The 27,470-nt window shown below is 44.9% G+C and overlaps 2 protein-coding genes and 1 long non-coding RNA gene across 3 annotated transcripts; 1 reads left to right on the top strand and 2 right to left on the bottom strand.

The window, feature by feature from the left end:
* Positions 1-12,909, bottom strand: JHY (junctional cadherin complex regulator). Its single transcript, XM_027906964.1, has 6 exons — positions 12,537-12,909; positions 9,867-10,296; positions 6,742-6,834; positions 1,945-2,025; positions 1,163-1,288; positions 1-377 (listed from the first exon to the last, which is right to left on the bottom strand). The coding sequence occupies exons 1-6, from the start codon at positions 12,896-12,898 to the stop codon at positions 177-179; spliced, it is 1,293 nt and encodes a 430-aa protein (XP_027762765.1). The 5' UTR covers positions 12,899-12,909; the 3' UTR covers positions 1-176.
* On the top strand, positions 7,855-9,812 carry LOC114069868. The gene is made up of 3 exons (XR_003573836.1): positions 7,855-7,966; positions 8,919-9,027; positions 9,380-9,812. It is a non-coding gene; the product is annotated as an uncharacterized LOC114069868 (long non-coding RNA).
* A 2,045-nt stretch (positions 12,910-14,954) lies between the features above and the next one.
* On the bottom strand, positions 14,955-24,749 carry CRTAM (cytotoxic and regulatory T cell molecule). Its single transcript, XM_027906962.1, has 11 exons — positions 24,701-24,749; positions 22,212-22,370; positions 20,124-20,276; positions 19,765-19,896; positions 18,079-18,249; positions 17,558-17,659; positions 16,784-16,855; positions 16,210-16,314; positions 15,670-15,816; positions 15,400-15,483; positions 14,955-15,263 (listed from the first exon to the last, which is right to left on the bottom strand). The coding sequence occupies exons 1-11, from the start codon at positions 24,747-24,749 to the stop codon at positions 15,133-15,135; spliced, it is 1,305 nt and encodes a 434-aa protein (XP_027762763.1). The 3' UTR covers positions 14,955-15,132.
* Between the last annotated feature and the right edge of the window lie 2,721 nt (positions 24,750-27,470).

Here is a 27,470-nt window from a genome sequence, read left to right as displayed (position 1 = left end):
AAAAAAAAAAAAAGCTGTGGTAGAACTGAGCCCAAAATGTAACAATGATTAAACTTGAGCCACTTCATATTTCAATGGGCTGGTAAATCAATATGTGATGGATGGTCAGAGCTCATAATCAAGTAGTTCAGGCACTTCTGATTTGAAGATATCCCAGATATTTTCAGATATATCCCTTATAAGATATGAAGGGCTTTGAAAGCAGCCACAACCTCCTTCTCCTTCTCGTGTCTGCTTCGCAGCGTCTCCAGGGATGGGATTTGGGGGAAACTGCTTCCATCTGAACTCTGGGGCACAACTTCCTCTTTCCCCTCTTTGTCTGATGGTCTTGTCATGAAAGTCTTTGGCCTTGGAATCTTCTTAGCATATTCCAGTGCCTAAAAACAGCAAAACTGGGGTAACTGATGGGGAGAAAACCTGACCACTGTTTCCAAGAATACTTAAGTGGGTTTATGTTGAGTCAAATCAACGGGACTGTAGAAATCTTGGATCTGAGAGAGCCCTGTTTTAACTTGGGATGTTTTTTGGTGTCTGTGTTTGCTGCAAGAGTTGGGAAAACACCTCTCTGTGCCTCAAGTGGAAGCTGCATCGTCTCATGCTCTTGGTGAAAGAGCGTGTGGGAAGCCTTCTGAGGGAATCCAAAGCCCTTTGGACACCCAGAAAATTCAGCTTTGTCCCATTAAACCACCCCCTCTTCATTCCTGAAGCCTTCAGGTCTCCCTTTGTCCCCTTGGAGAAATACCCCACTAGGCAGGTGAGCTCCTGCAGAACTGATGGGTCAGACATGGCATTTCCAGAGCTCTGTTAATTCCTGCAGTAAGGAAAAGGTGCTCCCTTGGTTGGTGTGTGTGGGTGCAATGCCATGGAGGCCCTCATTGCTCATTTGGGTTGTTTTGGGAGGCCAGTGGAGGCTAAAATGACGTTGTGTGGGCTGGAAAAACAAGAGCAATTACTGGAGCTGTGGAACTGATGGGCACGTTTGTGAGAGAGTCTGAGGGGCAGGTGGGTAATAATTAACAGGAGGAAATCTGTGATTCATGGAAAAAGGAAAATCAGAGTGGAGAAACTATTTTAGCCTGCTCTGAGTTAAACTGATTCCCTTCCCTTTGTGCAAAGCCCAGAATCTCTCCCTGCGTGCATTTTAGATGGAATCTGCTCTTACCTTCTGTCTCGACACTGAAGGTGTGACCTGAGGTTTGGCAGGTAACTTCTGAACTGAAGTAATATTTTTCATGTTGTATTCCTTAATCTGCCTTGAATATTCCTTTTGCAGTTTTAATTTCTGCTTCTGAAAACAAAAAAACAAAAAAAAACAAAAAAAGGAAAAGAAAGGTGTGTCATTGAATGTCTCAGTGGACTCATCAATGAAACACTTTTCCCCACCAAGTCTTCCATTTACACCTCTGCTGCTGTTTAACCTGGCCATGCCATTGATCCCCCCTCCCTCAGCAGAACACAACAGGAAACCCTGATAAATGGCACAGCCTTTTTTTATTTTATTTTTTTTTTTTAGTGGCTTTTCATTTTTAAGAGCTTTTCCTTGGGCTGAGGGCAGAGCTCAGCAGAAACGTGACAGGCACATCTGAATGTTGGGAACAATCTGCCTCCATTTCAGCAGAGTCACGTGCATCCAGCCGCTTTCTTGTGTTTCCACAACTTGTTTTGCTTCCACTTCGAAGGCTGGGCAGACCTCCTGCACTGGGAATGACAGTGCAGCTCAAGTCCCTGCTTCTGGAACCACAAAATCAGAGGGATAAAATTACCCCCAGTACAATCGTCTTCCCTTCTATTTGAATTTCCCCCTTCAGGATCTCAAGGCAGACCTAAAACCAAGGGGCATGAAGCACCAAACAACCCCAAGTGGCTTCTCAGCAGCGGTTTCTCTGCCTGTAAATTCACTTTGCACAGCTGCAAAGCAGAGCAGGTGGCAGAGGATTTACTCACTTTCTCTTTGATGGCTTCGTAGTCAGGTCCGAGGCCCCCGAGCTTCACGTTCAGGTTTATGCAGACTTTGGGGCCACGTGGCTGAAAAAAAAAACAAACAGCAGCGACAGATTCCCCTATATATGGTTTGATAGAGAGAACAATTAAAGCAGGAGCAGAGCAGGGCTCAAATGGCGTCTCAGTCTTAGCCTGGTGTCATTTTAAATAAGTGACCAACGAGACTGAGTTAATTGCTCGAGGCAGAGGACACTGTATTTATTTCCTTTGAATCTTGGTGGGAAATTGCCAATTATCCAAATCACAAAGCAGCATTTTCTCAGTCAAAACTGACCTCTTGGCAGCTTTATTTTTTAAAAAAGCTTAAAGTGACCCCTTTGACTGTTATTAGAGACTCCAAAGGAGGTGTTGTGAGAGAAGCAGATAAAGAGTACCTGATTTTGGTGGTAAAAAAACTAGGCCAGCGTTGATAGTAATAGTAACCTTTCTTTGTTCTCAAAACTGCAGTGGAAAATTGTCCACAGGCAGTTGAAAAATCCATGCCTTGAGCACAGCAAAAGCTTCACAAGTGCATAGGAAGAGAGGAGTGATGGGTGATGCCACTTCAATCCTTCTTTATCCAAGGACCCCAGTGCTTCCAGAATATTTTAATAAGAAGATCCTTTAATACAAAGTCCTTTTCTAATAAAAACCTTGATAAATAACTCTAATAAAAAGTGCCCTTTCAAGAGTACCAGGGTAATTTTGGGAAGTGAACTATGTTTTAAAAGCTCGTCCTTGTGATCAGCTCTGCAGTAATTTCAATCACAGAGTAAAGCAGAAGCACCAAGGCATTTCTTCCATATGCAAGTAAAATATGCATTTATTTAAAACACGTGTTCAGGTTAAACTCAACTGCAGAGAAACTAATTCTATGCACTGAACTTTCTGTTTGAGGGTTTTTTTTTGTGTCATCTACCCCATGGCATAAATTGCTAACTTTTAATTTTAGCTGCTGTGAGGAGTAAATCCTTTAGCTGTCTGCAGCAAAATCAGGGTTTTCTCACTTCACATGATGAGCAGAACTGCATTTGTTTATTAGGAAAAGCTGGATTTTCCTGTGAGACACAAACACTCTTATTCTCTGGGCATTCCTCACATATGAAGCGTGAGAAAGCCACCGAAAATACAGGATATAAACAATGGTTGGAGCTCAGGGGAACAGAAAGGGAAGGAAATCTGCCCTTCAGTTACTATCATAATCCTGCTAATTCTTCTTAGAGGCATCCAAGCAGCAACACACAGATGAAATGCAGGAATAATTATTCCAGCTTAAGTTTGTCTGCCCTGAGACTTGGAGCAAACTTCTTAAACGTTTAATTTGTCATGGACACGCAGGGATCCCTTTATGCTGTTCCACTGTCTCTGTGTTAACTGGTTCCACTGTGAAACTGGACACACACAAGAGACAAAAAGACCCAAATGGGATCATCAGGAGGTTTGGAATCGTGTTTATGCCGTTAGCTTTACAAATCCCCCAAGTTTGGTGCTGTTCCCTGGGAATCCCTTGGAAACCAGGAGATTTGGGTTGGATATCAAGTGAGCCTGCCCAGGGTAATGGTGTGCTCAGATGGGAGGCCAGGCTGCCTGCTGGCAGATCCAAACAATCTGTAACAATGAAATATGTGATGGTTTAGGAGGATTCTGGGGTAGAACTCAACTACTGCTGCCTTATTTGTTCCCTAAAATCCCTGAGAACATCAAGGAGTTCCCATAAACCCGAAAATGTTACAAGCAGAAGAAGCTGGACTCACCTCCTCTGCACACCCACTTTTTTTTTGTTTTCCCCTAAAGAACTTTGGAAAAAAAAATTAATCAGATGTTAAACCATCCAATCCACATCTGTTTTCTTACCTTCTTGTTGACTTTAGGCAGGGTTTCCTTTCTCATTTGCATGAGATGTGCCTCTGAGTTGCTCCTCCTCGTTGTCAGTGGATTTCCTCCATCTCCCTCTGGATCCCCCTCGGAGCCACTTGGTAGCCGTGGGATTGCAGGTGGGAGGAGGCTGAGCAGCCACCTGTCAGCAAAGTGAGCCCCTGCCAAAGCAGGGATTCCTGGGGGATGCTGCTCCATCAGCTGGGTAAACCTGGAGGTTGCACAAGGGGCTGGTGGTGACCTGTGAACAGGAGGTTGAGAAGGCCTTAAAAAGCGAGATATATATTTATATAAATTTTTTTTTTTCTATAAAATAAAGATGTCTTTTAATTTTACAATCATTATATATTTTATTTTAGATTATTATTTGTCTAGATTAGCAATTTCTTTTTATATTTTATTGTATGTATTTTTATTTTTTATATAAATATATTTTTTATATACAGCAGAGGGCTCAACAAGCAACCTGCAAATAGAATATACTGGGAGCATGAAGATGGAAAAATGGGTATCTCACAATGACTGACTTCCCTTGCACCCAAGTGTATGGAAACTGCACAAAATAAAAGGGAAAAAATACAGATGGGGAGATTTTCAGCCTGATGCAAAGTTATCTAAAGCTGTTTTTAAATGGCTTTGGGTCAGGCCCGCTGAGCACTGAGAGAAATCCTACATAACTAAGGATTTTCATGCCCTTTCCCAAGTGCAGGGAGGCAGAACTGGCACTGGATTCACTCTGGATATCCACCTGGAAGGCCAGTTTTGGTTGATGCACAGTTCTCTTTCCTACCAGTATTTTAATCTTTTCCTTCTGGAAACTTCCAGCCCTGGGAAGTTCTATACCTGGAACTGTCCTCTGCCAATGCCATATTTAAAAATCAATAGCTACAGTGAATCTTAAACTAATAGTAATCTACAGTGGCAGGCTGGTAGCAAAATAACTTTATACTTTGGGCTTTAAAGCATTTTATGGTCCATTTCTATATTTTTTTGGGGCATCATAGTGTTATAATAACACTGTTTCAACATTTATGCCCTTACCATAAACCACTGATGTCATAATTCTGGTACCTTTCATCCTCATGGGTGTGTTTTTTGCAGTCCTGAAGAGGGATTTGATCCTTCAGTTCTTGAAAACATCTTGAATTTGGGGAATTACTTAAGCAAGGGCTGGGTTTTGCCGCTGGATCCGTGTCAGGGCCAGCAGAAGGGTTTGGATGCAGAGATTCCTGCAGGGCAGTGCTCTTGTCCTGCTCCACTGGGCTGGGAGCAGCCTGAAATCCTGGTATTTGCTGGGCACTGCGGTGCCAAGGCTTGGGTTCTGCTGCTCTTCCTTGTGGTTTTTGGCTGCCATTCCCTGGAAAATCTTTTCCATTGAGATTCCCAACGGGTTTTGCTTTATCCCTCTGGGAGAACTTGTTGTGCTGATCCTGAAACAAATCATCAAAGGCAGAGTGAGCTTCAGTTTAGGTGTTCAACAGGAGCCCTTAAATGCACAGGAGTGCCTGTTCCTAAACCCTGGGGACTGTCAACCATCTGGAGAAACTCTTCCAAAAACCAAATCAGCTCCTGGATTTTATTCTCTAATGAAAGTAAACTGTTCCAGATTTCAGGGGAAGATGGTTTTGTGCCATTAGACTGATCCACAGTAGGAACAAACTGATGCCAGTTAAAGGAATGACTTTATTTCTAAACCTCCTCCCTGCCTGGTATCCTGCAAAACATAACCCAGGTGATAAGAGACAGTTCAGGAGTTTAATCACACCAGGAATGCTGTTGTGAGCTAAACTGCCCTCCTCTAAACCTGGAGTTTATTTAAGATTTATCCCTTTGCAATGACAGCGTCAGGTGTTGCCCACTTTGAGGGAAGACCCGGGAACACACAAATCCACCCTCAGCCCGTTTAATCTCTTGTCAGCTCTAAAATCCTCCATTTCATCCTCCCGTCTCTCCGGGGTTCTTTTGTCAGCAACGCTTGCAATCAGCACAGTGGCACATGCACTCAGAACAACTGCTTAACGGCAGGAATTAAATCCACATATGGACCCGGGGGGGTTTGGAAAAGGAAAGCTTTAGCACTGGAACCAACAGGATCACCTGTTAGCTCGACCCTCTGCTCTGACAATCCTGGTACATCGGGGCCACTGGTGGAAAGAGGGAGGTGCAGCCAAAGTTTTCCCGTTTAAACAGCCCCTTTTTCACCTTGAAATTCCAGATATAAGGCAAGTCTCTCCTGGTGAACAGCAGGGTAAAATCCTGTGTGGGCTTTGCAGCTGGGAATTGAAACAGCGCCTGCACTGCCTAAAACGCTTGAGAAGAACCAGCTTTGCCAGAAATTATCCCAGTGGGCTGGTTCTGGAGTTCCTGCTTTTTCATCAGTGATCATAACCTGGTCTCTTTACTGCTCCAAAGACTCACATTGCGTTGGTTTAAAGCCATCAGATTGATGTGTACAGAGGAGGTGAGTCCAACTTCTTCTCTGGTTTATGGTGACGTCTGGTTTTCACAGGGATTTTAGGGGACAAATAAGGCAGCAGTAATTGAGTCCTAGCTCAGAATCCTCATAAACCATCAAACATGAACTTGTACCATTGTGATTTTGCATTGTTATCAACTCAATAATGTCATAAATCCACGAAATAATGTCATAAATAGGCAAGATTCTTTAAGCTCAGAATTCTCTGGCATTTGGGATCCCTTTTGCTTTAAAAATATTCATTCCATAAGGCACATGCACTAAATTGTGGTGACCATCTATTGATAAATATTCAAGGATTTATTGTCAGCCATCAGTACTTTAAAAGTAACAAGATGACAGCTTTAAATATCCAAACTTCAATGATTTTACATATATATTTCAATTATTAAATTCTATCCAAAAGGCACCTTGAGCTGCTGCCCTTTCAGGTTGTCTTCAGGCTTCTTTTTCACAGTCTGGGGTGGTGGTTCTTCCTCTTCAACTGCTTTAGGATCTGTAACCTGAAAACCAAGAACGTTTATGGCAACAGCCCAAAGAAATGAAAGGATTTAAAAGTCTCAGGGAGAGAATGAGCAATAATTTGCCTCCTATTAAAACTAAAATGCTGAAGTTAGGCATGATATAACAGGCAACAAGAAAATAAATGGTTAAAAGAGAAAAGGAAGCAAAAAAACCCGATTAACAACTGTGTGGTATCAGGGAGTGTTGCTTCTACTTTTAAGGGGGAGAGAGAGAGGAAAAGAAAATTGCAGGAAGTTTGCAGCACAGAAACCTCCTTGTGAGCCTCAAATATCTGGGCTGCTCCATTTCGAGGAGTGGATGCACCTAATGACAGAAAAACAACCAGAAACCATCCCCGGCCAAGCAATCAGACCCTGATGGATGACACACCCCACCCACTGCCAGGGCCTGAGAAAGTGTTGCAGAAAGAGATGGCAAAAAACACAGTAATGCTGGGAGAAAAGGGCAGGGAAAGCTGCAGGAATAAAGCACCCAGTCCATGTCACCTGGCAAAATAAGCTCACAGACAAGAACGTCTTCCCGTGGCCACAGCTGGGGGAGCAGGATGGCTGCAAACCTGATTTGAAGGATTTTTTTTTGCCCTGGTAAATACAGCAATAATGAACATTTTCCTTGAAAGCATCATTTTTTCCCACCCCAATCTATTACATCACAGGAAAACAATTTTTTTAGAAAAAATTTTCACTTATATTTTTGTTGTCCCAAACTACCCTGCCGAGTGACCTTGACGAGTGGGGCAGTGTCACCACGACAGGTGACTCTGTACCTGCCCCACCCTCCCACAGAACTTGCACTGAGAACGTCCCTGTGACCAAGAGGATTGTGAATTCAAAATCAGACTGGTGAAATCAGTGGGAAGAAAGCGTGGAATCCTCCCTGGAAGCTGAGCCTCTCTGTGGGATAAGAGTTCAGGACAAGGAAGAAAAGAGTTTCCTGCTGAATTTTTTTGGGGGGTGACCCCCTGGCTCCAAATGGAAGTGCAGAAACTACAAAGCAAATTAAAGGTTGGCAAGGCAGGTTTCCTGACCTGTGGAAGGAGCCAGCTCTGCAGTCAGCAGGATGGTTTTGGTGGAACCAACTGACTCGCTGCACTGATGGTTTCCTGGGCAGGTAAAACATACTTCTACATTATCTCTTTGAAAGAGGAACAGGACACAACCTCTGCCAGCATTTTTCTTTATTTATTTTTTTATTTTTTTATTTTTTTCATGTGAACCATTCTATTAATACCAATCAAATTGAGAAAATGATCAAATGAAATTGCATTTTGAGAATCATAAGCTGTGTAATGCCTATTCTGTTAAATTGAGGCCCGTAATTGCTTCTCTACTGAAAAGATACAACAAAGACAGCAATCATGGCATGTCATTATCCCAGACTAGAAAACCAGCCTTTGCAGTGAGGACTTCAAAGGCTTGTGGTTCTCGAATTGCATTTGGCTGCTATTGTTGAAGCACAGGCAATCTTGATTAGGTGTTTACACTGAGGTAAGGCACAGTGCACACAGAGTCTGAGTGCCTTGGTCTAGAGCCATTAAAAAATTGTACATTATGTTCCTGGCTTTGAAGTAAGGGGCTTGGAGGTAGGAAAGCAACTCAGATTGAGTACAGCTGAGCTAGATTGGGCCACTACTTCTCTCTCTTTCCCCCCTCCTCTCTCTCTCTCTCTCTCAAAGAAACTCATCATCGGGTTCTTTAAGAATCAGGCAACGCTGCAAAGAACTTGATGCTTTATAAAATGCTGTATAAATTAGTAAATATACAGATCAGCACACGTTTATGGTATGTTTTGGTACATGCAGCCTGGATACACAGAGAGAACAGGAGTAAATCCTGCAAATATTTTAACTCCAATATTTTAACTGCAAAGTACTGACTTCACTGTTTCATTACCACATCATCAGTGTCATATGAACAAAAATATCCTATCAATAAAAACAGCTTCAACCCCCTGCAAAGCTCAGATTAATCCTGTTTAGGAAACAACAGTTTGGCTGCTTCAGCAGAGGATGTGACTTGTTTGCTTCTTCACATCCTTGGTGTTTAGGCACTTTTTGGTAAAGTTTTCCAGGTGAGGTGACCAAAGTTGGCTCGTGAGCCAACAAGATGCTTCCTTCAGGCCTTTCTTCACCCCTTCCAGCAAGATGGAGCAATGGATTAAGAACAGGACAGGTAAGGGCTTCTTCCTGTGCAGTGAATACACAGGTGGTGATGCTGTTCACAGAATCACAGAATTACAGAATTGGCTTGGAGGGGACCCCAAGGATCATCTGGTTCAGCCCTCCTGCCTTGAGCAGGGACACCTTCCACTAGCCCAGGTTGCTCCAAGCCCTGCCCAGCCTGGCCTTGAACACTTCCAGGGATGGGGAGTCCACAACCCCTGATGTATCAAGTTTTTGAGGGAAGAAACACACGTGGCACACATCACAGCTCTGCTGTCCCCATGGCCCCTTCAGCAAGGAATTCTTATATCACAGCCCTGATTTTAAGTGGTTTTTTTTCCCTATTACATGTCTTTGAACAGTGCCTACACAATGGAGTCCTGATCCCTGGCTCCAACACTCAGATATGAAAGATTTTCAGAATTCCCCGGGGGAGCAAACATAATCATATCAACACAGCTTTAATTAGCAGCAATCTGCACTAATTATTTTTGCCATCAGCCAAATTATAACTGGAAAAAACCAAGTGCTCTTAATAGCCCTGCTAGGAGAAAGCCTGTCCACTGCTCCTGTCAGAGGAATGCAGTCACCACACGCCCTCTAATGTTGTGTCAACTGTTCATTAGCCCTGGGAAGCAGCACTTTCACTCCAAGCACAAAGTCCCTGTGGTTTTTCCAAGCTTAGAATTTTCTATCCCACAACTCCTGGAGCGATCCAGTGACTCCTAGCTTCCTATTATGCATAATAAGTAGCAAGGAAAAGCAACAAACTCGTGTATAATGGTTCATCAGGAGCTGTAATTACACTAGACAGTCCTCAGTTTATAAAAATATGTCAGAATCACCCACCTGCTCTTGAAGAACTTGTTGCTTTTTATTGTGCAACTCCAGATAGGAATTTATCCTCTCTGAGGGCAATCCTAAGGTCTGTTTATTTTTCTTCACAAAGTTTTTTTTTGCTCTTTGTGGTCGATCTCTGGACTGACAACCATCTGCAGATTCCTTCTTTTTGGCCTGTAGCCCAAGGGGCTCATTGCTGACCAGGACATTTGGGTCATGAAAGCTTAAAAATTCTGAACTGAACTCTGAGAATGAATCCTGTGCTTCTGCCTCCTCTTGGCTCTTTTCTTCTGAGGAGCCACTGGAGTGGAGGTAAAATGACTCCTGTGAAAAGTCCACACTGCTTCCTCCAGCTTGAGACGCTTTTCCTGCCTTTCTTGTGTTCTTCCACTTAGGACTGTACCTTAGGCTGGAATATTTGTCCACAGACTGTTTTTTCCTGTTTAAGAAACAAACACACAATTGTTCTGCACAAACTGCACAAATTAGACATTATTTCATATGCAATGAAAGACTTGAAATAACTTTAAACTAAGAGATAAGTGTAGAAAAACATGAATAAGAAAGGGTTATGGGTTTGCCTATTTTTTAATAAAAAGTGGCCAAATCATTGCTCTGCGTTACATTTGTCATAAAGCAAACACAGATGCTCTGCTTTAAAAAAAATCCACAATTGGTTCAATTTATGATTTATGATCTGATCCAACAGGAGGAAAACCAGTGGCAGGAGCCAAACATATAAAAACTGGCTTCCAGGAGATGTGGAGGACGTAGCAGGAGTAAGAAATGTGGGAGGAAAAAGCTTTTAAGACTGTTTTTTCTTCACTGGACCTGCAGCACAGCCCTGGTTTCTTGGGCATGATGATTCTTTCAGTGACATTTATAGGTATTGAAACGTGGTGGACTCTTCAGCCCCTATTAAAAGAACTGTCCTGATGTGCTGGATTCTCCAAAGTGTGGCCCCAGTTAATCCCATTAACGTTTCCATAAACCATTTATTCTCGTTTCTAACTGAGTGACATGCCTTTGCCTGTATTTCAAGTGGCTCCCAACAACAAAAAAATAACGTTTCATTTTCGTTTCAGGTAACCACTGGTGTGCCTTGCCGTGGAGAGGAGGTGATTTAAATGGGGGAAAAACATGATTATTTCTCGCTGCCACGCACTGCAGGTAAACAGAAACAGAAATGAGTACAGAAATATGTGATATAATTGCAAGGATTCAGAGTATAATGCTAAAGAGCCCCTTTGTGCTGAAACGTGGGCTCAATTGGGGGCTGCAGCCCCGGTCAGTGCACGGGGACAGAATGAGTGTGAAGAGCCCCTTCAGCCCTAATCATCCCCCAGACAAAAAGGGCACCTTTTATTCCTCCCCCCTCACCCCCCACCCCAGCCCAACTTGAGAGGAAGGTTAGATGGGCTCTGCTCCTCAACAAAAGTGTGGTGCACAGACAACAGATGCAGCACTTCCCCTTCAAATTCCGGGGTTGGTAATGGATGTAGAGAGGGGGGCTCGTGTGTATGTGCTGTGATATTTGCTCTGGTTAATGGACTGGGCTGGAGTACTTACTGGGCTAAGTTCAAACAAAATAAAATCAAATTTCCATTTAATGAAGAGCCTCACATTCAGCGCAGTATTCAGTCAAAAAAATTACTAAAAATTAGAGCATGTTTCTAGTACAATTAACATCATTTGCACTCACAATAAAATATTCAATAACTGGCCATTTTGCTTGTTGAGGAGGTGAATAAAAGCATGCTATTAATCATTTAGCCTTCATTTGTTTGTCATTTTATTTTAAGTAGACAATTAAATTGAAACTGCACATTATTATTACTTCAGGTTTAATTTAATCCCTCTAAACTTGAGAATTATTCCCAATTCATAGAGGGTTAAACCTTTTATGCACACGGCAGCAAATTAAATTTTATTTCATGTACCAAGTTAACGCTTTCTGAAGGATGTTTAAAGGTGACAGTAACGCTGGAAATTTTTAGATTCACACAGCCATGAGGACAAAACTGCATTTATTCAAGCCATTAAATTTTGCCTATAAGTTTTCAGACAGAAGTGGCCTGGTTTGTTCAGCACTTTTTGTAAAGAATGAGAAGAGGATCACCCAGTACTGAGTCTTGTTTTTTTCTCTCTTGTCTTGCTCTCCAAGTTCTCCCTGCAAGCAGTGACTGGAAAATCATAGAACTATGGAATATCTTGGGTTGGAAGGGATAACAAAGATCACAGAATCATAGAATTAACTGGGTTGGAAGAGACCTCTGAGATCATGAAGTCCAATCCCTGGTGATGCCCTCCGGACATGGATGTCCCTCCTGGTTGCTGGGCAACTCTGACTCATATTTAACTTGCCCTACAGGTTTGTGAGGGATGTTTTCTTCTCCATCTTACCCCTCTGGACTGGTCATAGGTCATTCTGTGTTTCAGCCAACATCATAAAAGTTGAGGATATGCTGAGAAATGGACATAGTAATTATGAATGTAAGATGAAATTGTACATCTTGGTGTGTAACTATGTCTGTAGGTCCTCTAAAACTATGTCTGTAGGTGATTTAATAGCACTTGGGCAACATAAATTGGTCTTGAAATGCCATGTATATTCTGAGGAACATAAGGGTTTAAAAGTGTCAGAACTGCTCTGCTCATCTACTGAAATCCAGGCCTTACCCTCGATCCTTCTGTGTTCCGTTTGGACTGGGGTCTTCTCCCGAGCTCACCTCCTCCAGGCTGTCCTCCTCCAGGCTGTCATTGTCCAGCTCATCAGAACACAGTCCCAGCAGCTCTTCTTTCTCCAGGATCCTCTGCTGGAGCCCCAGCTGGTCCTGCCCCTCCTCAGGGAGGCTCTCAGAGTCCGAGTCCTGGCAGTCCTGCAGGCTGCAGGCAGATCCCCCTTCCCTGGCCAGGGCCCTTCTCCATTTGGGAGGGTGGAAAACGGGTGGCACGAGGACTTTGGGAGGCACGTGGATTTTGTTCAGAGTGTGAGTGTGGGGAGAAAAAACTGTGATGTGCTTCAGAGCCGAAGGTTTCATGCCGTGGTTTGCACCGATGGTTTATTTACGCCAGCCCTGTGTTTGGAAAACAGAGCAAACAACAAGGTTGTTGACCTTATAATAATGATTATTTTTATTAAAAGCTAAGGCTCAGGACTTGACCTTTTACTGTTCAACAATTCTTTATTCTCATCTGTCACACTCATGTTTCTCTAAGCAGTTAATAGCAAGGTCCCTACGCAGCAACTGCTATGAAATCTTAAGCTATTGGTGGTCATAAATAATGCATAAACATCTTTTGAAGAGGAAAATGAAGCTGAGACACAGCAACGAGACGTCATCTTTTAACTTTTGAGAGTTACAATAAATTCTGTATGTTCTCTTTATTCAACTTGACACCATCTTGACATGCAAAATCAGCAAGGAAGTGTGGCAGGGAACAACACAGTGGAAAGAACTGGAATATTGTAAATTAGGATGAGACTTTCTTTACATTTGATTGAAGCGTTCATAAGTCATTAAGGTAAAGGGTCTGGGAGGGAGGAAAAAGGCTCCATCACTGGTCACCCGCAGTAGGGCAGAGCCTGGGGCGGGCAAGGAAAATGGAATCTCACTGGGAATTGCCTCTCCATGAGCCCCTCTGGGGCCGAAGCAGCTCCTCAGCCCCTGGAGAAAAGCCAGGCCAGGCGTGTGTTCCCCAAGGTGTCCCCAGTCCCATGTCCCCATCCCCTGTCCCCTCACCCTGGTTCCCTTTCCCAATCCCATCTCCACTGTTCCTGTCCCATTTTGCTGGTCCCTTCACACTGGTCCCCTCTCCCAGTTCCCTCTCCCATATGTCCATCCCCTCTCCCATGTCCCCTGCCCCTTTCCCCTCTCCCAGTTCTTCATCCCATGGCCCCTCATCCCACTCCCCTGTTCCCAGCCCTCTCCCAGTCCCCTGTCCCTGGTCCCCTCACCCCCATCCCATTTCCCACATCCCCTGTCCCCATCTTTTTCCCACGTCCCTTCACCCAGTCCCCCGTCCCACATCCGTCCCCTCTCTCCTCTCTTGATCCCTTGTCCCCAGCCCCTCAGCCCCTGTCCTTGTCCCAGTTCTTCCCCTTCCCTTGTCCCCATCCCCCGCCCCTAATCCCATGTCCCCTGTCCCGTTCATTCCGCTCCCTTCTCCCTGTCCCCTGTCCCCGGTTCCCGTCCCCTCTCCCTGTCCCCACTCCCTTGTCCCGCTCATTCCGGTCCCATCTCCCTCTCCCACGTCTCCCATCCCCTCTCCCACGTCTCCCATCCCCTCTCCCACGTCTCCCATCCCCTCTCACCCTCTCCGTTCCCAGCTCATTCCCGGTCCCATTCCCGGCCGTTCCCCGCCGTTGCCATGGGAACGCGGAGGACGCGGCCGGCACGTACCAAGTGCAGGGGGGAGCGGGGGGAGCGCGTCCTTCCCCCCCCCCGCCCCAGGGCTGTGGTAGCGCCCGGGAGGAGCCGCTTTTCCACCCTAAAAAATGGGATTATTTCCACTCCCTCCCGGCATCTTTCTCTCATTCGATATTCCAACCCACTCCGCCTGATTTTTTTCTAGCGAGAGATAACAAATTTGCACGACCAAAACAGCGCTTTCTTGTTGCCGCGTACGTGCCCTTTTATTTTAGGGGTTTGATTTTACCCTTCCGCGACAGAAAAGGCGATGCTGTGGCAGAGCTCTGCGGGTGTAAAGCTCCCACCTTGCCTGCTGGCGGGGAAGCGACTTCATTCCTGGCTTTGGAGGGGTCCCGTGTGTAACATCCTGCATCCCCTTCACCTTCTTAGAATCATCAAATCACAGAGTGGGTTGGGTTGGAAGGGATCTTAAAGGACATCCATCTTCTCTGCAACACCCCTGGAAGTTTAGGGTGATGTGGGAGACTGTAAGTGGTGATGTTGTGCAGAGCAGGGAGGGATGTTATCCTTGCACAGGTGAGAAATGTTATCCTTGCACAGGACAGAATATCTCCAGAGGACCCCCATTGCTGGTGGGATCTGGGATGGGATTGATGAGCTCAGTTTCTGGCAGTGGATAATGAAATCCTCTGAGGATTACAGGTGAACCAGCGAATTGCTGACAGGTTTCCAGGAGCACCAGTCCCATCTACCTGTCCTGCTGTTTAATAAAAGCAGTCCCAGTTGGCTTTAGGATGGAGAGCAGCTGCTGCTGCTGCTCCTGCTCCTTAAAATCATGACACCCGAGATGTTTGACATGAGGAAAAAGGGGTGTTTCTGCCCATGGTACAGGTTTCCCATCGCTACACATCTGTTTCCTTTCCACATGCAAACATTTTCTCACTTATTGCAGTGGTTTTGTCACTTGGATTCTTGGGGGTGGTTTCCCCATATCCCTCAGTTACATATTGCAGGTTGGGCTTGTGATTGGCAACTGAAACACAAACATACATTATTTGTTATTATTCTTAATTATTATTTATTTATTTATTTATTTATTATTTATTATTTATCATTATCTGCAGCAATGCCCCAACAGGAATTAGTTTACGCTGGTTAAAGCTTTTTACCTTGTCCATTCTTCTCGTGGCCTGGACTGTCCTCATTAGATCTGGATTTATAACTCTCCAGTGTCTGCTCTGAAACATCATTTTCTGCACAGAAAACAAATGTAATTAAGATGATGAGGGTTTTTTCCCCACCGCTCCTTCTCACCCTCTGCCTTGAGCAGGAAAATCCTGAGGGACTAGTTATGAAATGGGGGTTCAATCAGCCTGACCAGCTCAGGGACAGGCCTGACACAGCAATTCCATGGTCAGCGTTCCAGGGAAATCACCCACCTCTCTTCCACACTCCATGAGCTTTCTTCAGCTTCATCATGAAAAGAAGGACAATGATGAGCAGCACGAAAATCAGGGCAGCCACCAGGATTGGCAGCAAGAGGTTCTTCTCCTTCTTTATGATGCCTTTGGATTTGGGATCTTGCTCTGTAACAGAGGCAGAGGGGTGTTTGTGTCGTTAAATGTTCTGTGAGCCTCTGCTAATTAACACAATAACCTGAACTAGGCCAGATGAACATGACAGAAGAGCAGAATTCACCTTATTTGACTTCATTTTGGGACATGAGGTCAATTTTTTAATAATATGAATAAGAAAAGCTGATAGAAATCAGTGGACTTGTGCTCTGGCACAACAAACAGCAAAATTTCGCTTTTTTTATTTCCTAGATGATACAAATGGCTGTGTTTCTGTGGTCTCCCCCCAGAATTACAAGCCAGCACTACCTTGGTGCACTGACAAAAGGGTTTGGAGGGGGAAGTGTGGTCAGAGAGTGTCAGAATTCCCATTTTGTGTTTGGAAGCTCATTAAGGAGTCCCTACCAACAGTGAAGATGGAAATCACAGTTGCATTTTCACGTGGCAGTGGGGCTTCTGTCCTGGGGAGTTCCTCTGTTGTGACATCTCCTTTGGGTGCTGTCTCAGTCCCTGAAGGAAAGGAAAGGAAAGGAGAACAATATTTCTCTGAAGGCCAAAGGGATGCTTAAGAAATTCATGTTTTCCCAGCAGCTTTGAAGCACCTGGGACTTCCCCTGGCTTAGAGCTCTGTGCTCAGTCCCCTAGTGCTGGATTTTGGGTAAATCTGAAACTCTGGGAACAGAAAATCCTCAGAGTCCCTTACACATTTTGGAACTCAATGGTTCCCATTTACAGCCGAATTAAAACAAAGCTGAGCTTTGAATCTTTGGTCATTTGGGGGCTTTCCCTGTCCATCAGTTTGCTTCCTCTGCTGGAAAAACCAGGAATGAGGGTGTATCCTTCTCCTTGAAGAAAGTATTTTGGTGTTCATAACCCTGACTACTCCTTTAGTGTCTTCCCAGCCCCCAGTGGTGCAGTCCCAGCGTGACAATCCCTGTCCTTTGCCACCACCCCCGGTGTCTGATGATGTAAATCATACCATTGAGGTCACCATAACCTGATGGACCTCCCAATTCTTCATCTCCTGACGAAGCTGATGATCCTTCAAGCCCTGCACGGACAGAGAGACGAGTTCTGACTTTCTTTTGGACGCAGACAATAAATCCTTGTGTAGTTCACTTTGATTTGTAAAGCTGAAATGATGATGATGATGTACCAAAACTTTGCATTTTGCTCCCTCTCAGGTATGGGAGCACACCTTGTGAAAGGCACACAGTCACAGGATGGTTTGGGGTTGGAAAGGACCTTAAAGACCATCGAGTTCCAACCCCCTCTTAAAAGGTTCAAGCTCCCCTTCCATGTGTGTTTATCAACACGTGCATGAATTGTTTATCAGGACGTTTGTAATCACCAATGTAGCGCTTTTAAACAAAAACAAACAAAGAGCTCCTGCATTTCTAAAGCAGCAAGTGACTTTTCATTGCAGGGCCTCCAATGCTAAGAGGGCACAAAAACCCTTAGCCAACTAATTTGGGCAGTGGAGCTCTCGATTCTGCTGGAAACAACTCAGTAATCGCAGCCTGGTACAGGCACGGATTTGTGTTGTTGCACAGTGCCATCTAGTGCAACCCACCCAGAGGATCCCAGCCTGGATCTAAGAGATACTTTGGCTGCTTGCATGGCTGGAAACTGAGAAAGCAGGCAATAAATGCTGTGTTTAATGCTCCACAGCTCTTTGTGGCACGAGATGTAACTGTTCTTGCAGCACTCCCACCCTGGTTTGGTAAATTCACGTAGAAGAGTCCAAACTTACAATCAGATGTGAGATCTGCTGGGAGGTTTTGCTGGGTAGGTGCTGAGCTGGTGCCTGCTGGACCCTCTGGTGCTGCAGGAGGGCTGGTTGGTTGTTTGGATCCTAAAGGAAGCCCCCCCAAACACGACATAAATCAGAAGACACCCTTTGCTACTCGATCTGATCCTGGGAAAGCTAAACCTGCCCTGTGAGCTCCATGCTCAGGGCTGTTTGGGTTCTCTGTCTGATCTGGGGTTGCACTCACAGTCCTACTCTCCCACCCTCACTTTCTCTGCCCTCTGAATGTATTTAATGCCGTGAAATGAGGAATAAAGTGAAGGTGAAGCACTATTCAGTGGGTGTCTCAGAGCAGAGACCTGACCCTGAGGAAGAACTGCAAATCCTTTTTGCCCCAGGGGAGCCTTCTCCTTTGAAAACACATTCCACACACAGGGCAGGACACTCTGGGCTTCACCTTTCCCAGTGTATCTGTGCAATTCTGACCACCTTGGAGCAGTACAGTGGGAAGGAGCTCACAGTACCCGTCCTTGGAAGGTCCTGGAAGTGGAAAGATGCCATCAGCTTCTCTTCCCTCAGCGCTGGGTGGTGGATGATGCAGCTGGCTGTGGCATTGGGCCCGTGGGAGAGGACTGTCAAGGTGCTGGTTGTGCTCCATTTCTTCCCATCAGCTCCCAGCTTGTGTTTGGTGTCACCTACACGTTTAAGGAAACATTTCAGTGTTTTCTAGTCAAGGGCAATTTAATGAAAACCCTTTCAGGTCTGATCTGCTTCACTGTGCTGTGCTGGATGTGTCCCTGTGTCACCTACTCCAGGTGACCCTGCCTTGTTCTGGATGATCTCCAGAGGTCTCTTCCCACCCCAGCTATTCTGGGATTCTCTGTGCTCTGCAGCACAGCTGGGATCTAGAAAATTTTCCATTCTATGTGACACCCAATGGCATTGAATTGGTGTCTTAACAGCTGTGGATTTGTCGCCCCAAACATAAAAATAATAATAAAAAAAAGATTTTTGTGCAATATTTGGGCACGTCGATAAACACACACAGTGAATATTGATGGGCAATAGTTCCATTTGTGCTAAATAAATATTTCTGTAACAGTCCTCCATCATCCCTACAGTGCAGGTTTGGCTTTTCTGCTTTTCCAGCTGGGGGAAGTCAAACACAAAGATTCACTGCCTCGCCAGAATGAATTAGGGGGAGCTGTGTAACCTGTCTGATGGAGCTCCTGCTCCTCCAGGTGACGCTGACTGTGTTTATATGATTTGGAAAAATAAAGATGTATTTCATGTGACACAGAGCTGTGTTTGAATAGCCCTGGTGGAGAGGGAGGCATTTTAGATGTGGTGGCACAATAATTTTGACTGACTGTTTGTAATGTGCAGGTTCTGATTCTTTCCCTTGATCTGTTGTCCTTAAATGGAAGAAATTCCTTGTTTCCAAATCAACTTTTGCAGATAACTCACTGTATCACACAGACCAGTATTTCCCAACCCTCTTTTCCATCCCCAGCAGGGTCATGTAAGAGCTCCAAAGGCTTTCAGAGTGTTTTTTTGCTGGGAAGAAAATAATCTTTGTCAGCAACAGCTCAGTAATTATGGCTGGTCTGCCCCTGCTGAGCCCTGGTGGAACTCAAGCGATGCTGGTAATTAAGATTTATTAGCTGCTTTCTGATTAGTATAAATATTTGCAGGAAGTGATTAAAGCTGAGAATGGAAAGGAGAGTCACTCTAAACCTTCAAAAAGGAAGAGCACAATTGTTTTAAGTGGAGAAATGCATTGTTTGGTTTATGGAGATGCCACAAATAATTCACTTTGTCAGGTCAGAACTAAGGTTGTTTCTAGTTTGAGGAAACCCCTGGTTTTAGAATATCACTGTGAAAANNNNTTTTTTTTTTTTTTTTTCCCTGATTTGGGCTCATTTTACTCCAGTGGGATCTCACCCTCTCCAGGGGTTTTGGTGCCAAGTGTTGCTGTTCTGTGCTGAGTGTGAGCCAAGCAGATGAGCCTCTCCCTTGCACAGACACTGAGATTTAATGCTGAGCCACCTCCAAACCTGCACCAAGTCGTACTAAAGGAGTAGTAGGGCATGAGTAACAGTCCAAACTGATGTGTTGCAGAAGGTGTTTCACCCTCCGCTACTTTTAAGCTGCCCAAGGCTGATAAGAAGAAACTGCTGGTGATCAAAGCCCGGTCCTTGAACACTCACCTGGGAGCTCCATCCCGTTGTCCAGCAGCCAGCTGACCCGGGGCTGGGGTTTGCATCCTTGGGTGTGGCAGGACAGTGTAATGCCCTTTTCTGTGTCTTGGGAGACTTCCAGTGCTGGGTTAGAAGGAGCAGCTGCAGCAGGAAGATTTAGAATCAGTTATATATATATATCTATCAGTTATCTTTCCACTCAGCCTGATGAATGGTCGCACTCAGAGCAGTGTCTGGTGGGGCTGAGCTCAGAGCAGGACGCTGTTGTCTTAAGCACCATCAAATTCCATGCAAAAACTGCAGACCTGGAGCTGAGGAGCTGGCTCTGTCGTCCTGCTCCTCTGGAACAAGCAGGGGAAGGGACTTACCCAACACCTCAACAGGCTGGGCCTTGCTTTGGAAGGGTCTGCCGTAGTAGAAGCATTTGTAGGAGCCCTCGTCGTGCACCGTGACCTGGGACAGCTGGATGGATAATTCCTCCTTGGAATAATGGAGGAGTTTGTACCTCCTGTCTCTTAAAACTGTAAGGAAAACAAAACCCAGCGTGCCATGTGTGTTGGTGCATAAGAGGAAGGCAAATAATCAAAGCAGTGACGAGTGAAGATGGTTTTTATAATTCAGTTTTTAAAAATTCCTCCACACTTAATGTAACAGAGCAGTTTTCAATGAAACCATCTCCCAGGATATCTCTACTCTGCTGTACAGTTCCCTTTCTCTCTCTCTTGACTTTCTAGTCTTTATTTCATCCCTCCTGCTGGATGACTTACAGGATCCCTCAAGGTCAGGCCAAGTTCCTGGATCTTTCCCACAATTGCAGCACAGAAAGTGTAACTTTCTGCCCTCAGAATGAACCGAAACTGGGGGTGTGCACCAGCCACAGGGAGAAAAAGACCTCAAAACCTACATTTTTATTTTCAATTTTTTTTTTTTTTTCAGCTGAGGCTTTGTAAAAATACAGAGCCTGGAGAAAATCACAGCAATTTCAAAGGGATTAAATACTCAACAATTCTGAGATTCCCCAGGATGTCAGACTTGGAGTATTTGTAGCTGCAGTGAGACTGGAGGGAACTGATTCACAAAGTGGCTTGTTGGAGAATCCACGTGACAGAGGCTCCCTGTGGTGACTCAGAATGGAAAATTAAAAACTTCCATGTGCAGGGTCAGGTTCGGTTTCTCCTTAAACAAGGACAGTTTTCTTTTGTAATACAAAATATTTGGTGTGCCTGACTTATCCAGGATCCAAATGCTTTGCAAACCCTGGTCCACGTGGGTGTTGTATCACATGTCTGACTGAAGGATGACTGTGGGATGTTGGAATTATGGGGGGAATCCTCAGGTTATGGAAGTTTTGTTCACTTGGGTTAAAATCTGCTGCTATAGGTACCCATGGATATGTCCTTTCCCTACCCTTCTTAAATTGTTGTGTCAGCACAGAAAAACTCAAGAATCAGAAGAACTAAAGCTTAAAAGGTGGAGATGTTTAAAACTGGACAGGGACAGAATCAAGTGTCTCGGTCTAAAATTGCTTAGAAAGAGTTTGTGGGCATAAAGAACTTGCATAAATAAAGGGGTTTTGCTACCCTTGCCTACTTCTGTGGTGTAAAATATGTCAAAAATAGAGGTAACTGATGGAGAGGGGACGGTTCACACACTGAGAATACCGAACTTGGACTCTTGGATCCCCCAGGAAACAGTTCCAAATCCATACAGGTGTGAGTCACTTCAAATTGCTGATCAACACTCATCCCACCTGCTCTTGCAACTGAGTAAATAGGAACAGCAGTTACTCAGGGCATATTCTGCTTAGAAATATTGGCAATATTTAAGGGAAGCATCAGTGAGCTGGTTTGGTGGCTGTCATTCCCAGAGCAATCTAGGAGGACTTGGGCAGTTTCAACGTGAGTTGGGTACCTAATTTGGATAAATCCCAGTTGTTGTTACTATTAAAACATACAGGATTTAACAAGGAATGCTGTCTGGGCACTGTGTAAATAGGGAAGGCCAAAGCAGTGCTCACCTTACAGAGCTGTTTGGTCCAAGAGGAGGAGAGACAGGTTAGGTGTGAGGAGTGGAAAGGAATGCAGGAACTGCAGCTTTGGCTTTGTCAGCACATCCAAGAAATCACTGCTTGTTCCTAAAAACTTTCTCCTGATGCTCCACACCCAGTTCCTTGGGGAGCAGGAGGGTGCCTGGCGCTTTCAGGCACCTCTGTGGGGTCAGAGTGGGGTTTTAGTGCTGAGCTCTGGGTGCTGTGGGGGGAAACTGCAGTTCACTGCTAAAATCTCCAGCGCCAGACCACTCCTGGGGGGTGGTGGTTTCCATTTCATCAGCCTCCTGCCAGAAAGGGGTGCAGTGGAAAAGCCCCTCGAGTGGTCGGGTGGCGGGTTGGGAGCTGGGACAGCCCACGCTGGGTGACCCCCCACCCTCCGTGGAAAGTGCTTTTCACACTCACTTACCCTGCTGGCCGTTCAGAAAAATAGTGAAACCTCGAGGGTTTAACCACTGCAGGGCAGAGCTGTTGGTGCTGCTGAGGGTGCTGAAGGTGCAGCGGAGCTTCAGGTCTTCTCCTTCCTTCAGAGTCACTGAACTTTCACTGGCAGCCCCTGGAAACCCCCCTGCCACAGCCCGGAGGGGAGAAAAAAAACACCTCTTAAAGGAAAGCAATAGTGGTTTGGACACAGTAATACTGCAATTTTCCTTTTCTCAAGGGTTTTTCTGCGCTGGGGGACTCGCCCGTGTGGTTGTACTGACGTAAATAAATCACAGTTATCAGAGAGGTCAGTGGGGACAACCAGATTTAGTTATTAAATGTTATTAACAAGTAAAGAATTGATAGTAGATTCATTTGATGTACTTTCTCATTCGTTTTCATTATTCCATTATGGGACCTCCATGATCTTTCAGTCCCTTCCAACCCAAACCATTCTGTGATTCCATAATTCCATGTTTCATTGTGGAGCTGTTGAACCTGAATTGCAAGTGTGTGAGACTGAGCAATGAAGGGGTTTTTTTTGCAGCACCTCTGAAAAATGAGGCTTTCTTGATTCAGAAATCATCCTGCTGCAACTGCTTGGAGACTTCTTGCCAAGATAAGACCCACAAACCTGGCCTGGCACAGGTTACTAAAATGAAATTTCATTCTCTTCTCTCAGGTCATTTTACAGTAAAATGTCTTTTTTTTTTTTTTTTTTTTTCTCTCCAGACATTCTGAGATATATAATACATTTTGTGAAAATATTTGACCTGGAATGAATTACCTTCTCCGGAAAAAAGCAAGCCCTGGAGAAATTACTAAGGGCAGTGCCTGGGTTGGAGTTAAGAAAATAGTCAGTAAGAGGGTTTTGCTTTTCATTCCCTTTTTTTTTATGTGTTTTGATTTTATTTTGCAGGTAGCTCTTTGCTGCAAGTTCCTACTGCGCATACAAGCACTGCAGTTTGGGGAAATGAATCTTTCTGGGCTTTGGGAAAGCTTTTCATGTTCTTGAAGGTTTAAAATACATCAGAAATGAAGCTTTTGTAGGGCATCCTTACTGGAGCTGTTATTTTCCCCCTGGAAACAGAGAAAGGACCCAAGGTGGGGTTTGTGGCCCTGGTGGAAGGAGGTGCAAAGTTGTTGGAGTGGCAGGGGAGAGTTCTCTGTGGCTTTCCATGGGGGGCCCTTTCTTCATCGTGGTGGTTTCCTGTCACCACCAGCAGCGTGGGGTCTTTCAAATCACACCTCTGGAGGTGAGAACAGCAAGACTGAGCAAGAAATGGGGGTGTTTGCTTGCTTTTCTGAAGCAGAGCATGCATGGAATTTCCATGGGAGCCCATGGCTTTGTTCAGCCCGTGACTCACAGGTCGAATCTTCCCTGCACAGGGGGCAGTTGGACCTGGTTGTGATCTTCAGTCACTGGGGAGTGGGAGATGCTCCTGTGCCAGCTCCAGGGGACACTTGTTCTTGTACCACGTGGATCCCACTTGGAAAAATTAATCTGGCATCAAGTACAGCAAAATATCCACAATTGCAACAATTTCTTGCCAGAAATTGCAGGATGCACTGAGCAGAACAATTCATGCCTCTGGTTGCTGTTCTGAGAGCCACCAGGAAATGCACTGAGAACTCACAGCTCTGAGATGTGCACTCACAGCAGAGCAATCTTTGGACCTGTAGCCCACACAGACACCCTGTCTAATGAGTTATTTTTGGCCTGTGAGTGGAGCTTGAGTTAATTGTGCTGCCCAGAGCAGACAGTGGTGGTCAGCAGATCCAGGTTCATCCTTCAGGAGTCTGGCAGTGAGGGGGGAGAGGGCTTGTACTCTGAGCAGAAGCTTCTGAGGGCATTAGCAAAGTGACAGCAGGAGCCCTGCTGTGGTTCCTGCTCCAGCATCTGGCAAGGAGGGAGAGGGACCACACATTCATTTCTCCTGCAAAGCTCAGGAGTGAAGCCTGCAGGATCCTGAGCAAAGAGCACTGTCTTGCTGGTTTTTTTCTTAAACCTTTCCCTGTCTGACACAGTCAAATATGAATCTCTCACACTTCTCCTGTGTATGAAAGACAGGAGATTAGCAAAGCAGGTATAAGCTACGTCCTCTAGCAGGAGCAAGGAGACTGAGCATTTAAAGTGCTTTCTTAATTATTCTGACTTCTATCAGCCTCTCTTTACACAGGGGCATACACAGATATCCAAAAGCCATGGAAAGTAAGCAGTGATCCACTGCCCAAATTTAAGGGAGAATCCTTGGTGACCTCAAGGATGTCACCAGCTGATAGGAGGTGACCTGGCCTCGTAGATCCTGGCTTTAGGAGCCAGCTGAGACTCAGCATTGGGGTGACAATATCTCGCTATCAACCAGAAAGCATCAACAGCAAAGCTGCCTGGGGTGCTGGAACTCTGGAAACAGAGCTGTCCAGGCTGGACCAAGTGCAAAGGGGAGATGGAACGAGATAATCCAGAGGGCTTACCTTGCAGGAGGAGCAGAGCCACGGCGTGCAGCACCCTGGGGACACTCATGCTGTGCTCTGGGTGCAGGCAGTGTTGGCTTCCTCTCTCTGCTGAGCAGCAGCAGCAGGTCCCTTTTCAGCATGGGGTGTGTGTGTGGGGGGCAGATTTACCATGACTTCATCCCCACCAGGGTCTCTGCCCCTTCCCTTCTGGCTGCTGTTCCACTCTGCTCTCCCCCCACCTCACATTTCCCGTGTGTTGGCGACTGCTGAGAACTCAGTGACCTCACAGGTCCCAAAAATGAAACTGGTGGGTGACAGGATGGGGGGACTTCACTTTGACCTCCCCCTCCAGCTCTGCCTCAGGGCGGAGATGCACAGAGGGGGAGCAGGAAAAGGTTAGCAGAGCCATGGCACAGCTGCACTGTGTCCAGGATTTAATTCCCAAAAAATGGGGAGGCAGCAGAAAGTCAAAGTCGCTTGAAAACCCATCTGTGTGGTTTAAATCCCTGGAGAAAAAAAAAAAAAAAAGTCCTTGGGTCACTCTGCTCTCGCCCCAGGAGGTTTGTTTGGCTCTCATTGCTGGGATCCTGGGGAAACAACGAGGGAAAGGTAATTTTGCTGGGTTGCAGGGCTGGGGACAGTGGGCAGGTCCCACAGGACTGGTGGCACAGTTTGGGTTCCCCTTGCAGGTCTGATTATTTCAGGAGTGATCTGAGGCTTGGAAAAACTTTCCATGTCCACTGAGTCTGTGATTTATCACAAGATTTATCCATGTGTTTCATGGTGTAGCCACCAGCCATGTGGTGACTGCCAAAAGGCTTTGGCACATCCTCTTCTGGGCTCTCTTTGCAACTGCCCAAAATTTAGTGTAAATGGCTATTACTGTCAAAATAAACTCAATTTAGTAAGGTAAGAATTATGGCTTAAAAGCTGTGTGCACTTGCAGGATGTGGGCTTGGGGGAAGTGGACAAAATGGTTAATTATAAATGCATTACTGGGTTTGGCTTCTAATTTATTATCAGCTGTTTCCATTAAACTTTCGGGTGCAGGGAAGTGCATCATTCTATTAGTGTACCTTTGATTTATAGAAGTTATGGCTCCTGTGTTAATCAGTTTTACTGGGATACAGAGCTGCAGGTCAGGAATTCACGGAGTTTGAAAGGGAAGAGTTTCTCTGTCTGATAAAACTATTGGTGGATTAAAAAAAAAAATTCGAATTAAAGTAAGGAGTGCTTCGGGTTCAGGAGTTGTGCCCCCCATTCCGCACGTGAAATAAGTGGGGAGGAAAAGGCATAACAAGGAGCTGAGACTCCAAACCGGAGGGAAAACTCGAGATGGTTTTGTGCCATCTGCTGTCAAATGGATGAACTTCACCAGCAGCGCAGGGAACCAAAACGCGGCTCCAATTCCAGCAACACTCCAGAGGAAAACTGAAATAGGAAGGGTGTTTGGCATCTTTATTCAATCACCTGCGAGGCTTTTTCTCTGTCCGACTTTCCGAGAAATCCATTTAATGTCAGAAGCAAATTAAACTGCAGTGGTTGTTTTAACAGTTGTTAGCACTTGAAACTGAGATTAAAAACAACCAACCACCCTCCCCTCCCACCCCCAAAATAAAAAAATACAGATGTCACAGGTAATTACAGCTATTTTTGGCAATACAATTATTGTGGTTTTTTTTTTTTTAAACAGCAAACAACATTTTTTTCCCTCAAATAAATACAATCTGCTCACACTAAAAAAAAAACAAAAAAACAAAAAACCAAAAACCAAAACAAATATAATAAACAGAATGATACAACAGGTTGAAAATGAAACACCAAAAAAGTCGATAACATCAAGTTTGAACAGATGTCACCGAGAGAAACTTCAGAAAATACATCTGAATGGGAAATAATAAAGGAACTGGCTGTGTATTTTGTGTCAGGAAGCATGTGCAGGTCATGAATATTCCCCAGGGAACAAGTATTTGAGGAAGTGGTGAGCAGTAAGTAGCAATTTAGGGTGTTTGCAGCCAATCACACCAACTGCTTAATTATATTTATTTTCTTCATTGATTCACCATTTCAAGCATGTCTGCCCCCACCACCATCTCATGTGTATTTTTAACTTAAAAATAATTTCCTGTGTGCTCAGGCTCTTTTTTCTTTAAGAAACAAACCAAACCACAAACCAAACTCATTCTTTGGTGATAAAAATTATCACTCTCACAGTAACACTGACATTAAAATCCAATATCAGAGGGGACAAGGAGGCTCCTGCCCTCAGCCAACTTCTTCCTGAAACTGCTCAGTCTGAGAGAAAAGGGAAATAATGATTTATTTTTTTTTAAAGTTATTAGGGTCTGGATCCTCAGTTTGCATAAAAAAGCAAAGCTCTGTGATTTCAGGTTACAGTGTCAATTTGACTCTTTCATTTTCCCAACCCACCCCCTAAGTTGCAATTCATGAAAATACTGGGTTAACAATTTATTCTTGGCAGCTTTATTCCCTAATCAGGGAAAAATCTGGGAACTGTTTGCCTCCTACAACCTGATGAAACTGTTGGGATCTGATGCAGCTCAAAGTGCAGGCAAGGAAGAGACTTGACAGAGATCAAATTCAAGTCTAAATTTAGGACAAAACACTGGAGTGACTTAAACACACGTTAATGAGCAGCAACAGAGTGAAAGTGAAGCAGCAATTGTCTTGTACCCTTAACTTCTCAATTAAAAATGTAAAAGGAAAAAATTTTTATTCTTTTTTTTCCCCCCACAAATAAGCCTTACCAACGTGAGACAACACAAAA

The sequence above is a fragment of the Empidonax traillii genome, unplaced genomic scaffold, assembly GCF_003031625.1.
Source record: "Empidonax traillii isolate 1590-97213 ecotype Southwest subspecies unplaced genomic scaffold, ASM303162v1 scaffold1380:size119256, whole genome shotgun sequence".
In the NCBI taxonomy this organism is placed as follows: Eukaryota; Metazoa; Chordata; class Aves; order Passeriformes; family Tyrannidae; genus Empidonax; species Empidonax traillii.
This window is presented reverse-complemented; position numbering and strand designations above follow the sequence as displayed.

Bases quoted from the DNA above. Each gene is read 5' to 3' on its own strand.
- JHY (XM_027906964.1), bottom strand. From the start codon at position 12,898: ATGAAACCTTCGGCTCTGAAGCACATCACAGTTTTTTCTCCCCACACT. The intron at 2,026-6,741 runs GTGCCTTTTGGA...TTTTTTTTTCAG, and splicing joins TGAAAGGGCAGCAGCTCAAG to CCACGTGGCCCCAAAGTCTG. The intron at 378-1,162 runs GTAAGAGCAGAT...TGCTGTTTTTAG, and splicing joins CTTCAGTGTCGAGACAGAAG to GCACTGGAATATGCTAAGAA.
- CRTAM (XM_027906962.1), bottom strand. From the start codon at position 24,749: ATGAGTGTCCCCAGGGTGCTGCACGCCGTGGCTCTGCTCCTCCTGCAA. The intron at 20,277-22,211 runs GTAAGTGAGTGT...TTTTCCTTACAG, and splicing joins TTTTCTGAACGGCCAGCAGG to TTTTAAGAGACAGGAGGTAC. The intron at 15,484-15,669 runs GTGGGTGATTTC...TTTTCTGTGCAG, and splicing joins TCATGGAGTGTGGAAGAGAG to AAAATGATGTTTCAGAGCAG.